Source organism: Cetorhinus maximus, chromosome 2 (genome assembly GCF_964194155.1).
Source record: "Cetorhinus maximus chromosome 2, sCetMax3.hap1.1, whole genome shotgun sequence".
Classification (NCBI taxonomy): domain Eukaryota; kingdom Metazoa; phylum Chordata; class Chondrichthyes; order Lamniformes; family Cetorhinidae; genus Cetorhinus; species Cetorhinus maximus.
The window spans coordinates 178,967,925-178,984,336 of NC_135880.1; the positions used below are offsets into that span (position 1 = coordinate 178,967,925).

Sequence of the window (16,412 nt, forward strand, 5' to 3'; positions counted from 1 at the left end):
TTCTTGATGCATTGAAGATACAATGAAGAGCAGGAGAGCGTTGAAAACCTGAGACAACCAAGCAAAGGGCCAGCATGGAACAGATTGGGGCTACTGAATATGAAGGTGACAAGAGTATGGAGTTCACTTCAGGGTTAAACATGAACGATGAGGTTGTACACAGGGGTGTTTTTCAACCTAACCAAGTGGTCAGAGAGGTGGGATCAATGTCAACGATGCAAAGCTCACCAAAAATGATGGCTTCAGTTTTCAGCTGAAGAAATTTTGACTGATCCAAAACTTGATGCCAGTTTGACAGAAGTTTTGACTGATCCACTCATACCTCTATTGCCAGCTTGACCATGGAGGTATGAATTGGGTTGACAGAAGTGATGGAGGGTTAAGCTCCAATTTTAATTTGAGTTGCCCATCAGGAAAGAGGCAGGCTTTGTTTGAAAGCCTGTTTTACACACCAACCTATTTTACTGCGCTTGTGTGTAGAAATATTCAAATATATAGGAGTGGAGAGGGACTGAGAAAGTCCAGAGGACCATTGCTAGACACTTGCTGCCTGCAATTAGAGAAGTAGACACACAAGGGAATTCGAGTATTGCTGAAAATAGAGACATATTGCTGAAGCTTTCTGTCTTGCACCCATCAGGACAGATGCATGAATGCCAAATTTCAAAGGAAGCAACAATTTATATTGCATGAGAAAAGGATGTTGATTGGTTGGCAAAGTGACTCTGATTGGTTGAGGCATTGTCATGGAGAATGCTCCAGGGTGCAAAAGCTGCAATGTCTGGACATGTTCTTTTTGCCTGCAGAGGACAGGTCCTGCATATGAAGCTTCTAGCAAGTGTAAGTGTGCGGCTTTTTGTCAGCAATACTCAAGTTCTGCACTACCAAGTGACAAGAGACTTCCTAAGGATCTTGTCAACAGGGAGGAAGAAATGGAAGATGATGGCATGGTCAACATTGGCAAGTTTTGTGGAGGGGGCAGGAGGTCAAAGAGGGATGGTATGCCAATATCATGGTTACAGAGAACTCCATTCATGTCCAGGGCATTGAAGTTGTCAGGGCAGGTTGAGAAAGTGTCTGTTAAAGCACAATGGGATCCTGGGCTTTAAAAATAGGGGCATAGAGTACAAAAACAAGGAAGTTAGAGTGAACTTTCATAAAGCACTAACTTGGCCTCGACAGGAGCATTGTTTCTGGTTCTGGCCACTACACTTTAGGAAGGATATGAAGGCATTGGAGAGGATTCAGAAAAGATTTACAAGAATGGTTCCAGGGCTAAGGGACTTCCAATATGAGGATAGATTGGAGCAGGTGGGGCTGGTCTCCTTAGAGAAAAGGAGGTTGAGAGGAGATTTGATAGATGGCGTTCAAAATCATGAGGAGTCTGGATAACCAAAGGATTTAAGTTGTTTGGCAAATGAACCAGAGCTGACATGAGGAAAAACATTGTTTTTAACCAACGAGTAGCTGGGATCTGGAATGCACTGCCTGAGAGTGCAGTGGAGGCAGATTCAATTGTTGCTTTCAAAAAGGTAATTGGATAATTATCTGAAGGGAAGAAAATTGCAAGGTTATGGGGAAAAGGCAGGGGAGTGAAACTAGCCAAATAGCTCTTGCAGAGGGCTGGCACAGCCGCGACAGACTGAATGGCCTCCTTCGGTGCTGTAACCTTTCTAGGATTCTATAGAAGGCCCTCAGGAAAAAGGGAGAAAGAGACCAGTGATTATTAGACAGGATCAGTTCTTACTGGGGTTGCCAACCTTCCAGACTCCAGGGATCGAACCTGATCTCCAAGACAAACATCCAGTTGAGAAATATCATTGGGGAACCAAAGAAAATTGTGTGATTTGTTTCATCCTGGCTAAACAACTTGATAAAAATATTTACAATTGAGGAAAAAGGTCATTTGATTGACATTGAAGAATCAGCCACCAATTAGCCTATTCGCTTTCCAATTGGCTATGGGAAGGCAGGGTGCCACAGGATTGGATGCGTTGGGTGACCAATGACAGGAGCGTGAGGCAAGTCACATGATGAAACCTCCAGCGATCATTCCAACCAGAGTTGGCAATCCTAATTCTCTTGTAGAACCGGCAGTCATCAATGCACCATCTTACTCTTACTGCCCTTGGATCCAATAGAATCATTTTATTCTGATTTATTCCAATTCAGTTTCTCCAATATAATTTTAATAAACGTACATAGGAGATTTTGTGTGTTTTATTTTCAGCTGTTGTGGGGACAACTCTTTTTTTAAAAATTATATTCCAGTCAGTCTTTCAGCAGAATTTTACAGTCCCACCAAAGTCAGTGGGCTTTTGCATGGGTCACCGCATCTTACAGCCCCACCCCCACCGCAACAGTAAAATTCCACCCTTATGGAAAGAACATTTTTATAATACTCCCCCTGGTTAAATGATGAACCTTTTAAAGCCTGTTATTTTACCCATTTCTTTAACATCCAATAACATCAAATCTTACTCAAGTCAGGAATCATAGAATGTTACAGCACCACAGGCCATTCAGCCCATCCTGCTTGTGTCGGCTCTTTTGAAAGAGTTATCAAAATAATCTCACTCCCACCCGCCCTTTCCCCATAGCTCAGCAATTCTTTCCTCTTCGAGTATTTATCCGATTCCCTTTTTGAAGGTTACTATCGAATCTGCTTCCATCCCCTTTTCAGGCTGCGCATTCCAAATCACAACAATTTGCAGGGTAAAAACATTTCTCCTCATCTCAACCTGTTTTTCTTTTGCCAATTATCTTAAACGTCTGGGTTACTGACCCTCCTGATAGTGGAAACAGTTTTCCCTTATTTACTCTAGCAAAACCCCCTCCCTATTTCTGTCTCTTTCTCTCTCTCTCTCTCTAGTCTAACAATGATTTGGTGGTATCTTAGGAAACACCACCCTCTACAGCCTGATTTGGATTCTCAATGCATCAAAGAGTGGAAACTCTGCACTGAGTGCTTCATGGATGCTTTTAGCACCTGTTCTGTTTGTTCAAGTCTGTCACAATTTGATAATAATCTGACTCAGAACTGTTAGAGATTCCTAATATGCTTTGACACAAGAATTATAGGAACAATTCAGAAACAGGCAATTCAACCCAGCTGGCCTACACTGGAGTTTATACTCCACACAAGCTTCTACAACTCACCCATCGACATATCATTCTATTCCTTTCTCCCTCATGTGTTTATCCAGCTTTAAATGTATCTATGCTATTCACCTCAGCCACTCCCTGTGGTGGTGATCTCCAGATTCTCACCACTCTCTGGGTAAAGAAGTTTCTCCTGAATTCCCTATTGGATTTCTTGGTGACTGTCTTGTGTTGATGACCCCCAAGTTGTAGTCTCCAGTATAAGTGGAAACATCTTCTCTTCAGTTACCCTTTTAAACCCTTTCATAATTTTAACAACCTCTAGCAGGTCACCCCTCAGCCTTACATTTCCCAAAGAAAAGAGCCTCAGCCTGTTCATTCTTTCCTGATAGGTCAGTTTGCATTGCAATTAACATTGTTTTCCTGCATCCTTTGCTTCCAATCCAAGTTTGAAGACTGGAGACCCTTGAAATATCCGATTAATACTCTTTATTGAATCAATTCAGTGAGTTAATGAAGCACAGCCCCTTACATCCAGTCTATGAGGTATAGGTATCAACTATAACATTACACTCATAGAACATAGACTCTTCAGTCATCGTGAATGCTTATAACAGTCTCACCAGGGTCAACTCCAAAAGTACACCCAATGCCACTTCATTTATCTATTTAACTGCATCGTCCTGAAGTAACAGCATTAAGTCAACACCTTGTAACTCTCTTTGGTTAATCGCTTTTCAATCAGTGTGTGTAATATCATCTGTTTACTCATTAATTAGATAGTTTGGAGATCAGTTCTGGCCTTCCTCTTGACTCTTCATAACACAAGCCTATTGATACCAGGTTCCTCCCCATAGTCACTTAATAAATGTATAGCGTTATGTTTCTCTATCGTTTCTCATGGACAATTAAAGATGTAATGTTTCCATTGCTCAAGGATTAGAATCATAGAATGGTTCCAGCACCAGAGGCCATTCAGCCTGTAGTGTCTGTGCTTGTTCTCTGCAAGAACAATTCACCTAGTGCCACTTTTTCTCCACAGCCCTGCAAAACTTTCCTCTTCTGATAATGATCCAATTCTCTTTTCGAAAACAGCAGTTGAATCTGCCTCCACCACACTTTCAGGCAGTGCAGTCCGGAACCACTTGCTATATAAAAAGATATTTTCTCATGTCGTCATTGCTTCTTTTGTCAATCACCAGAAATCTGTGCCCTCTGGTTCTGGATCCTTCCCCCAATGAGAACAGTTTCTCCCTGTCTCTGTCCAGACCATCATGATTTTGAATACGTGCAGCCTCAGGGAGATCGGCTCAACTTTTAAAAATATTAAAAATAGAGAAAAGAAAAATCCCTTACATGTCCCCTCATGTGACAATGTCACATGAGTTGGGACATGTTCATAATTTTCATAATAACTTTATTACAATTTTTAAAACCCTCCATGAAACCTTATCCCACCCGTGGATGAGGTTTCATGTTTTTTCTAGTTGCCGCCGGGGCTCCTGGCCTGCCCGCCAACCTTAAGGTTGGACGGGCAGGTCCTTTAATTGCTTAATTGATCCTGTCAATGGCCTCAATTGGTCATTGACAGGTCGGCGGGCCCACAGCTGATTTTGCTGCGCCCCCGCCTTCCTGAAAATTTAAATGGGGCGGGGTGACATCGGGGGTTCCGCCTGATGTCATCCCGCATCATTTTACGCATCGGCGAGCGGGCCCTGCCCCCTGCTCGCCGATGGTAAAATTCTGCCCAAGGTGTAGTTTTACGTGTGACACGGTTATCATGGTCAGTAGTGCAGTGCGTGCTTGTACCCGAGTGATCGGTAGCTGAGACGCTGCTGGTACTCCTTTTCACACACGCGCTCAGGGGCCCAGACATCAGAGGAAAGTTGTGTAAAAATGTTACGGGGGACCCATAGAGTGTGATTTCCCCCCCACACCCACATCCCCCTAGGACCAGCCCAGACCTAACCTCCTATGACAGTTTTATTTAATCTCCCCTGCCCTCTAACCTATCGCTGCCTTCTCTTTTGCTCCACCTGCCCCTTCCCTGTTTTTCAACAGCATAAAACCCATCACATTCCTGCCTTTCTCCAGTTCCGAAGAAGAGTCATATTGGACTCGAAACGTTAACTCTGTTTCTCTCTCCACAGATGCTGCTGAGTTTTTCCAGCGCTTTCTGTTTTTATATCATTTCCTTGGCCTTGTACAGACTAACACATGGTCACATATGTTTTAAAATTTATTGCGGCAATTCTACCTGGTACGCCTATACTTACAGGTGCCATTTTGCAAAATTCAGGCCCCCAAAATGTTAGATGTTAGAGTGGGTGCCATCGTTCTGTGAAATAGATTGGCGAAAAGTTTACTTTAGTTGCAAACTGACACTGATTCCTTTGTGTGCATAGTCACTGTGATTCGATCTAATTGCTGTTGATATTTAGGTGGGCTCCCTTGAGCAGGCCATGCTTGATGCTCTAGTCCTGGACCGTGTGGACTTTGTGAAGTTGCTGATTGAGAATGGGGTGAGCATGCATCGCTTCCTCACTATCTCCAGGCTCGAGGAGCTCTACAACACCGTGAGTAATTCATTAAAACAGCCTGCTATTCCCAATCCAGTTTATACAGCACAAAAACAATGACTGTGTCCACTCTGAAGAAAGACTTGCATTTATATAGCACCTTTCACAACCTCAGCAACATCCCAAAGAGTTTCAAAGCCGATGAAGCACTTTTTGAAGTGTTATCACTGTTGTAATGTGGGGAACACAGCAGCCAAATTTCCAGGGTTTTATTTAATCTTCACATTGTTTAAGATGAAACCTCCCTCTCATGATGCACACAGTAAGATCCCACAAAGAGCAAAGTGATAATGACCCAGACAATCCCTTTTTTTGTGTGATATTGATTGAGGGATAAATATTAACCAGGACACCAGGACTCCTCTGCTCTTCTTCAAAACAGCACCATGGAATTTTTGCTTCCACTCAAGAGGGAAGATGGGGCCTAGTTTAACGTCCCCTCCAAAGGATGAGACATTTCCCCCAGTACTTACTGGAGTATCAGCCTGTACCTAGTGCCTGGAGTGGGACTTCAACCCATTTACTCCGAGGCACTAATGCCACCTGTAGAACCACAGCTGAGTCTGTAAATAGATTGCTAATTGTCTAATTGAAGATCATGGTACAGGCCTCCTGAGGGCTATTGTCATGGGCTGCCTCACCCAGTTCCATCGCACTGCCACCCAACATTACTTGGAGACCCTACAGGATGCCTCACTCAAGGATCCTGTGTTCCAGATAATAACCTTATTGTTTTGCAAAGTGCATGTGATGTTTCTGTTACTGCGCTCTCACTGGAGCACCAGCGAAGCTGACTGATTCTCTCTGTGATCTCTGCTGATTTCAGTGCCGTCTCTATTCTGTTTCAGAGACACGGTCCGCCAAACACTTTGTACCAGCTGGTCAGGGATGTTAAAAAGGTAGGCTGTGGCATAAGGTAGGTCAGAAAATTAATGCCGTTCATAAAAACGTCCACTACCATTCATGCATTGTGTCCATTTTCTCGTTTATTTTCCAGGGAGGATGTTTATCAGGTTAAGGGTGGTCAGTGATGGAGTACGATTGGCTTATTTTCACTACTGTCACCCAGTGTCATCAGTAACCAACCCTCGCACTGTTATAGTGAAGTATAGCTCCCTCTGTACTTGCTCCCACAATACGTCATAACCACAGACTCAAAATCTGACACTTCGAGCTCCACTACTAGTCATTCTGTGGACTCTTTAGTGGGTAAAAGTATCAAAGGATATGGAACAAAAGGATGCAAATGTAGTTGGATGCAGATCAGCCATAATCTAATTGAATGGCAGTGGAACAGGCTGAACAGCTAACACATTTGAATTATCATCTCTTCTGGCTTTTGCCCCCATGTTGATGATCTCCTGAGTGTTTTCAGCACTTTCTGTATTTTATATTGGTCATTAACCTGTTTCACTTTAAATGGGTTAACAGCTGTGTTAAAATAGCCAGAGACAGGAACTTTGTGCAATGCATTTATCCATGTGTATGGAGAGAGTTAAGGTTTCTCAGTGTGCTGAGCTCTTTAACCAGATGGGGGTAGATTTTCAGTTTGCCTGCTCATTAGAAACCGTCTGACTTTATTTTTTAAATCAATGAAAATCAAGCCATCTCGGTATTGATCCATGTCACCATTTGGGCATCAGGTCAAAAAGTTGAAAATTCTATTGCCCTTTCTCATTCCACCCCCTATCTCCCCCATGGAATTCTCTGCCTGGCCCACCTGTATAACTCTCATAATATCTCACAGCTGGTTACATATTGAGAGGAGGTTTGCTAGAGGTGTTCAAAGTCACGAGAGGCCCGGACAGAGTAGATGGGGAGAAGTTATTGTCTTTGTCAGAGGAAACGAGAGCCAGAGGGCACGGGTTTAAGGTGAATGGCAAAAGAACCAATGACAACATGAGGAAAGCCTTTGTCCCACAGCGAGTGGTTAAGATCTGGAACGCACTGCCTGAAAGTGCGTCCATTGCCCACTCCATTTCTTGGTAGTCGGACTGGAATAGGTTTTGGGGGTGACTTATGCCAGGTCTGAGGAGGTGGCACAAGAGCAGATGGAAAGGCCTGTCAATAGGAGCATGGCTGCATGTAGCAGCCGGGTCTGCTGGTGATGGTGGAAAGTTGGGATGTTATTAGACTTCATTTATTCACTGTTCTCAAGGCCGACATAACAAATGAGGATAGCTTGGGAGGAAAAGAGGCCTTTAAACAGGTGGCTGTGACCAACTCCCTGTTAAAGGCCTAACCCCTCTCTCGCTTCATGCACAGATGCACAGGCCCCCTTCACAACACCAGTTGACCGTCTTCACACCAGGCGGCCACTAATTGGCCATCCAATGCCTGAGCGAGCAGAGCACTTACTTTCCATTCCATCTCCTTCACCCTGCCAGAAACTGTAAAATCCAGCCCACTGTTACGATAGATATATCTTCCAGTAGGGTCTCCTTTACCTCAATTCGGTTCTATGGATATATATAAATCACTCAGCATGGGAATATTCTAAACCCGATTTTGAATAGAAAAGCGTCGCTGGATTTCTGGTAGGTATTCAGATCACAGGACGGAGGGTTGCTGCCTACGTGTAGAAGCAGCGTTGTTTTATATTCATCTTCCATCATTTCTTTTCATGTTGTTCCTTTAACAATGTTGCTGTGGCTACCGTTGATGATACTGGTGTCAATTTGATGGATTTGTTAGGAAGTGTGTCCTTCCCATGAACCTGTAAGTGCGTTGGAAGCAGTTCAGAGAAGGTTCACCAGACTAATCCTGGAATGGGTGGGTTGTCTTAAGAGGAAAGGCTGGACAGGTTAGGCTCGTATCCGTTGGAGTTTAGAAGAGTAAGAGGCGACTTGATTGAAACATATGTGATCCTGAGGGATCTTGACAGGATGGATGTGGAAAGGATGTTTCCTTGTGTGGGAGAATCTAGAACTAGGGGTCACTGTTTAAAAATAAGGGGTCACCCAATTAAAATGGAAATGAGGTGAAATTTTATGACTCACAGGGTCGTGAGTCTTTGGAACTCTCTTCCTGAAAGGGCAGTGGAAGCAGAGTCTGAATATTTTTAAGGCAGAGGTGGATAGATTATTGGTAAGCAAGGGGGTGATAGGTTATCGGCGGTAGGTGGGATGCAGATTTGAGGTTACTATCAGATCAGCCATGATCTTATTAAATGTCAGAGCAGACTCGAGGGGCCAAATCCTTGTTCGTATGTTCGTATTCCTGTTGGCAAGGAGCAACAAGAAATATCAAAAAGCAGCAAGCTATTGTATAAATAGTTTCTTTAAATGTTGTGCCTTTGCTTGTTGCTATGATACAAGTGCCAAATTACAAATATTGGATGGATAAAGTGTGGGGGCACAGATGTTTATAAATTTCCAGGGTTTTATTTAATCTTCACATTGTTTAAGATGCAAACTCTATCTCGTGATAAAAGTTTTGCATTTGTATAGCAGCTTTCACAACCTCAGGGCATCCCAAAGTGCATAACAGCCAATGATGTACGTTTTGAAGTGTGATCACTGTTGGAATGTAGGAAACACAGCGGCCTATTTGCACACAGCAAGATCCCACAAACAACAATAGTTGTCAGATAATCTGTTTTTTAATGTTGTTGGCTGAGAGATAAATATCAGCCAGGACACTGGGGAGAACACCCTTGCCCTTCTTTGAAATAGTGGCCATGGGATCTTTTATGTCCCCCAAAGGGGGCAGACAGCATCTCGGCTTACCATCTCATTTTAAATTCTGCAGCTCCTACAGTGCAGCACTCAGGAATGTCAGTCTGTATTTTCTGTTCATTTCTCTGGACAGGGAATTGAACCCACAGCCTTCTGACTCAGAGGTGATATTGCTACCAAACCGAACAACCATGTTTATCTATTTAACCTCAGCAGTCCTAGCCTGCCCAAAAAATAAACTTCCCAACATGTGCCATTTAAGATAGATTCCAGTTAGGCTGAGCCTAGAGCGATGGCCTCAGTAACTTAGCAGGTGATGCATCTCCAAATTCTCAACTGTGCTGGAAGATCCAGGGTTTACTCCCTGGCTTGTGCACAGTTAGCACCTCAGGTGGCAACGTGAGACCTGGCCTTGGCCCCAGCACCTTTGGAGGAGAAGATCCCACCTTTAGTGATGCTTCTTCACACAGCCCATTCTCCTGTGCCTGATCAACGTCCACCGAGGAGAAGAAATGGCTGACGGGCAATGCATGTTAGAACCACAACATCAATAAGGTCCGGCTGACAGCAGAAAAGAACATTTTAACACACCATTAAATCAACGAGTAGGACTAAGCAAAAAATAAACAAGAAACGACGCTCCAACTCCAACAAAAAATATTTAAACCAGAATTACCATCATACAGAAGTGCACGACAAAGGTTTTCTCAGTGGCTCAGCTGCTATTTAACTTTCCCATTCATTAAGTTTTCTTCTCAATCCAATTAGTTTGAAGATAAAAGAGCAAAGCTCATCCTGGCACGTGAAATTATTGTCCATAAGTCACTCTGATTTCCTGGCAATTAAAGCAGATAAGACATAATGAACCTTCAGACCTGCCCCAATGATATAATTGAATGGCAGAGCAGGCTCGATGGGCCGAATGGCATACTCCTGCTACTATTTCCTATGATCTTGTGAAATGCTTGCTCTACTGTAGTGGAAGTCATGTCACATCTGTACAGAGCTCTGGTTAGACCCACCCTGTGGAGTACTGCATTCAAATTCCGGGTCACACACCTTAGGAAGGATATATTGGCTTTTGAGATTGGGGCTGCATTGCAGATTCACCAGAAAGGTACTGAGGCCAAATGGATTAAATTATGAAGACAGGGTCGCATAGACTAAGTTTGTATTCCCTCAAGTAGAGAAGGTTAAGGGGTGATGTTATTGGGGTGTTTAAGATGATTAAAGGATTTAAATGGAAATTAGAGAAAGGAGGTCGTATGGCACAGTGGGTAGTGTCCCTGCCTCTGAGCCATGAGCTCCATGTTCAAGTCCCGCTCCAGGACTTGATGGCCACGGAAGGTGTGTTCATAATGTGGCCAAACTGGTCATTTTTCAACCTGCAAATCCTTCCAACACACCTATAGCAGGTGGTAAAAGTGGGCAAGTCTCCTGGTCAGCCAGAATCTGCAGAAGGCATTGGCAAACCACTGTAGTACTGTCCCAAGCATAACCATGGACCAACACATGGGAGTCTGTGGTTGCCAGTGCCCTCTTATGGCATTTTTTAAATTCATCACGGGACGTGGGCTTCGCTGGCTGGGCCAGCATTTATTGCCCATCTCTAGTTGCCCTTGAGAAGGTGGTGGTGAGCTGCCTTCTTGAACCGCTGCAGTCCGTATGATTTAGGTACACCCACAGTGCTGTTAGGGAGGGAGTTCCAGGATTTTGACCCAGCGACAGTGAAGGAACAACAATATATTTCCAAGTCAGGATGGCTTGTGACTTGGAGGGGAATTTCCAGGTGGTGGTGTCCCCATGTGTCTGCTGCCTTTGTTCTTCTAGATGGTAGTGGTCGTGGGTTTGGAAGGTGCTGTCTAAGAAGGTTTGGTGAGTTCCTGCAGTGCATCTTGTAAATGGTACACACTGCTGCTACTGTGCATCAGTGGTGGAGGGAGTGAATGTTTGCGGATGTGGTGCCAATCAAGCAGGTTGCTTTGTCCTAGATGATGGTACCTGAAGAGGAAGTTAGAGAGGAAAGTATTTCTTCTGGTGGGTGAGAGCAGAACAAGGGAGCATAACCTTAAAATTGGAGCTGGGGTATTCAGGAGTGATATCAGGAAGCACTTCTTCACATAAAGGTAGTGGAAATATGGAACTCTCTCCCCCCAAAAAGAACAGTTGAGTCTGGGGATCACTTGAACATTTCAAACTTGAGATTGCTAGATTTTTATTAGACAAGGGTGTTAAGAGTTATGGAACCAAGGTGAGTAAATGGAGTTAAAATGTAAATCGACCATGATCTAACTGAATAGCGGAACAGGCCTGAGGGGCTGAATGGTCTCTTGTTCCTATGTAGTTGTTTTAGATAGCTAACAATGCAATGCAACCAATGCATTTTTTTACATGGTTATTTTCAGTTGTATTTGTTGCAGATTCAATCACACTCAGTGGGTTAGAATTGAATGGATCAACACATTTGTAGGATACCTCTTTGGCTGTTACTTTAAGAATGAGAAATTTTGTATAGCAATGAATGGGGCCCATTAAGGTTTATTTTCACCAGAAATCTGATTACTTCTGTAGCTATCTGTGGACTTCACTGAACATAATCTTGCAGTTCCAGCTTTTCACAAGAATAACCCATGTGCTACATCGAAATGATTTTATGAAACAGCACAGTACATGGAGAAGAGGGTGAAGGGTCTCCTGGTTGATCTGTTAAACCATTCGCTCACAAGTTGAGAATGCCTGTAGCGGTGGGAAATGAACAACACTCTCTTCAAAATATTTATAGATTTGTTGTACATTCAGGAAAGGGCTATAGGCAAAAATATGGTTTTATTCTTTATTCTTGGGACATGGAGGGCTTTAAGGAGCGCTGTAAATGGGGGAGAGGGAGGTAGAGAGGTGCAGAGGTTTAGAGAGAGAATTCTAGAAGTTGGAACTAGGCCACTGAAGGCTCAGCCGCCAATGGTGAAGCAATTAAAATCTGGGATGCTCAAGAGGCCACAATTAGAAGAGCACAGAGATCTCAGAGGGTTGTAGGCCGGAGGAGGTAACAGGGGTAGGGAGGAGCGAGGGCATAATGAAGGGATTTGAAAACAAGGATAAGAATTTTAAAATGGAGGCATTGCTGGACTGGGAGCCAATGTAGGTCAGTGAGCACAGGAGTGATTAGTGCAAGTTAGGATTTGGTAATGCACCCTCATCGTAAGTGCCTTCATTAAGCTTTGGATTAGAGCCAAGAGCAATGTGACAATACTCTTCAGCAAGTTTCCTGCAACGTGTTGCACAGGGCACTTCACAAAAGCTGTAAGAAACATTGCAGACAAGTTTGCCGTAATTGAATATGGAGATAAATGAACAATAGAATCAAAAACTCTGCCGCTGGAAATGGACTTAATATTTTAGCATAAAAGCTATTCCATCTTTTCTAATTAATCATCAGAAGTTGCTGCTTAAAATCAGCAAGCTGTCAATGATGTGTGCACATAAATCACAGAATAAATATGTTTTTAAACCCACTGCAATACTATTTTACTAAACAGTAGCAATCCACAGACCAGTACTGCTGCAGAAAGATATTTTTATGAAATGGCTAGGATTACTGCTCCATTGCCTGAGGAGGATTGCTTATCAAACACTTGTACTAATTCAACCTTCTAACACCATCATCATTGAAGGCAGATTTTCAGAATGACTTTATGCTGTAAAATATTCCAGTTACTTATTCAAACTTATCTCTTCTCTCCAAGCGGGAATATCAAGCTTTCAGCTGGATCTATTTTCAGGTGAATGGATTAAAACCTGCTTAGCATATAAAATACATCTTTTATTAAACTTAAGTTTACGCAACAGAGAATATGAAAATCCATTGCATGCATTTCAAATGACGCAGCTGAAAATTATTCATTCACTTTAAACTCAACAATTAAGATCCAGCAATAATGGGGGAGGTGGTACCGTAGTGGTAATAACACTGGACTATTAACTCAGAGCCCCAGACTAATTCCCTGGAGATATGGGTTCAAATCCCACCATAGCAACTTCAATTAATGTTAATTATATTCCAATGATCAATTCCAGATTTATTAATTGAATTTAAAGCTGGTCAGTAATGGTAACCATGAAATTATCATCGATTGTCATAAAAGCCCATCTGGTTCAATAATGTCCTTTAGGGAAGAAATCTGCCATCCTTACTTGGTCTGGCCTACCTGTGACTCCAGGTCCACAACAATGTGGTTGATTCTAAACTGCCCTCTGAAATGGCCTAGCAAGCTACTGAGATCAAGGGCAATTAGGGATGGGCAACAAGTGCTGGCCTTGCCAGTGATGCCTAAATCACATAAAAGAATATTCAAAAAGTATTTTGTTTGCTGTCCTAATGGTGTCTTGTAAATATAAAAGTTCTCTATCTGTCTTGTGTATTTGGTGTTCTGTAGGGTAACCTCCCTCCCGATTACAGGATCAGTTTAATAGACATTGGACTAGTGATTGAGAACCTGATGGGAGGAGCATATCGCTGTAATTACACTCGGAAAAGATTCCGAACACTGTACCACAACCTGTTTGGTCCAAAAAGGGTGAGTACTTTACGAAAAACAACCAAGAAGCTAAAACTATACGCAGCAACAAGGAGACTGTGATGTTATTTTAATTTTTTGTTTACTTATCCTTGCACATAGGATTCGCTGGCCGGGCCAGCATTTATTGCCCATCTCTAATTGCCCCTTGAGAAGGTGGTGGTGAGCCGCCATCTTGAACCGATGCAATCCATGTGGTGTGGGTACACCCACAGTGCTGTTAGGGAGGGAGTTCCAGGATTTTGACCCAGTGACAGTGAGGGAACAGCGATATAGTTCCAATCCATGATGGTGTGTGGTATAGAGGGGAACTTCCAGGTGGTGGTGTTCCCATGCGTTTGCTGCCCTTGTCCTTCTAGGTGGTAGTAGTCATGGGTTTGGAAGGTGCTGTCTAAGGACCCTGGATGAGTTGCTGCAGTGCATCTTGTAGATGGTACACACTGCTGCCACTGTGCGTCGGTGCTGAGGGAATGAATGTTGGAGGTGGTGGATGGGATGCCAATCATGTGGTCCGCTTTGTCCTGGATGGTGTTAAGCTTCTTGAGTGTTGTTGGAGCTGTACTCATCCAGGCAAGTGGGGAGTATTCCAGCACACTCCTGACTTGTGCCTTGTAGATGGCGGACAGGATTTGGGGAGTCAGGAGGTGAGTTACTCACCACAGAATTCCCAGACCCTGACCTGCTCTTAGAGCCACAGTATTTCAATGGCTGGACCAGTTCAGTTTCTGGTCAATGGTAATCCCGGGATGTTGATGGTGGGGGATTCAGCGATGGTAATGTCATTGAATATCAGAAGGAGATGTTAGATTCTCTCTTGTTGGAGATGGTCATTGCCTGGCAGTTGGGTGGCGTGAATATTACTTCAGACTTATCAGCTTATGCTTAAATATTGTCATTCCCATGAATGAATAAAGGAAAGTTATAAAGTGGCATTAAAACAATGTTCTTCCAGTGTACCTCTCTAATAGACGTTTAAAATATTGTCAACGTGAAAACTCGATTCACAAGTCTCAGCGTGCAGTGTATGTTACTGCTGTTGGTGTATTTGTGATTGAATATTATAAATGTCACTGATCTCTTTATCCCAGAACAGCTTTTCATCAAGATTGTCTAAGTATGTATGACTGTTAATTACTCACTGGGTGACACAGCAGAATAGATCTTGTTATAGAGCCTGTTGCAGCCTATTGAGTGAACACTCCAAGTAACGAGGTGTCATTCTGCTGCTAAACTGTGACCCAGGCATTTTGTCTGCTGTTTCTTTAAGATGCCATTGACTATTTTCCCCGCTGCATTCCCAGTTGGCAGAACTGTCCCATCTCCATATACACAATCCCTTTTCACAGCATTGACTAAGCATTTTGTGTTGTATAACCCGCACACCTCCCTCTGCCTCTTCCCCATCCCCTCAACACCTCCCCCTGCCCCTCCCCTGTCCCCATCTCATCTCCCCTGCCCCTCCCCCATCCCCATCTCCCATTGCCCTCCCCCATTCCCTCCACACCTCCACCTGCCCATCCCACATCCCCTCCATACCTGTGCCTCCCCATCCCCTATCCCCTCCATACCTACCCCTGCCCCTGCCTCTTCCCCATCCCCTCAACACCTCCCCAGACCCCTCCCCCATCGGCTCCACACCTCCGTTGCCCCTTCCCCATCCCCTCAACACCTCCCCCTGCCTCTTCCCCTCCCCACCACACCTCCCCCTGCCTCTTCCCCATCCCCTCAACACCTCCCCTGCCTCTTCCCCACCTCCTCAACTCCTCCCCCCTGCCTCTTCCCCATCCCCTCAACACCTCCCCCTGCCCCTCCCTATCCCCTCCACATCCCCCATGCCCCTCCCCTATCGGCTCCACACCTCCGCTGCCCCTTCCCCCTCCCCTCCACACCTCCCCCTGCCTCTTCCCCATCCCCTCAACACCCCCTGCCCCTCCCCCATCGCCTCAACACCTCCCCTGGCTCTTCCCTATCCCCTCCACAACTCCCCCGCCTCTTCCCCATCCCCATAACACCTCCACCTGCCTCTTCCCCATCACCTAAACTGCTCCCCCTACCTCATCCCCATCCCCTCCACATTTCCCCCTGCCCCTCCCCATTCCCTCCACACCTCCACCTGCTCCTCCCACATCCCCTCCACACCTCCATCTGCCTCTTCCCCATCCCCTCAAAACCTCCCCTACCTCTTCCCCATCCCCTCAACATCTCCCCCTGCCCCTCCCCCATCCCCTCCTCATCTCCCCTGCCCCTCCCCCATCCCCACCTCCTGTTGCCCCTCCCCCATTCCCTCCACACCTCCACCTGCCCATCTCACATCCCCGCCACACCTGTGCCTCCCCATCCCCTATCCCCTCCATACCTACCCCTGCACCTCCCCATCCCCTCCACACTTCCCCCTGCCCCTCCCCATTCCCTCCACACCTCCACCTGCCCCTCCCACAACCCCTCCACACGTGCGCTTCCCTATCCCCTATCCCCTCCAT

General features: G+C 44.8%; 1 protein-coding gene across 11 annotated transcripts in view; it reads left to right on the forward strand.

Annotated features, from left to right (window-relative positions):
- Window positions 1-16,412, forward strand: part of trpm3 (transient receptor potential cation channel, subfamily M, member 3) — a 141,108-nt gene that overhangs the window by 77,764 nt on the left and 46,932 nt on the right. For 8 of the 11 annotated variants that reach the window (XR_013573410.1, XM_078529734.1, XM_078529666.1 and 5 more), the window contains 4 exons: window positions 5,544-5,678; window positions 6,530-6,580; window positions 13,102-13,137; window positions 13,792-13,932. Coding sequence is in view for 9 of the 11 variants with exons in the window: in XM_078529734.1 (XP_078385860.1) it covers window positions 5,544-5,678; window positions 6,530-6,580; window positions 13,102-13,137; window positions 13,792-13,932 (363 nt within the window). In the remaining 2 variants the exon portion in view is untranslated. Of the gene's footprint in view, window positions 1-5,543; window positions 5,679-6,529; window positions 6,581-13,101; window positions 13,138-13,791; window positions 13,933-16,412 lie in introns of those variants that run through there. The other 3 variants (XM_078529684.1, XM_078529702.1, XR_013573412.1) reach the window with 2 other exon arrangements.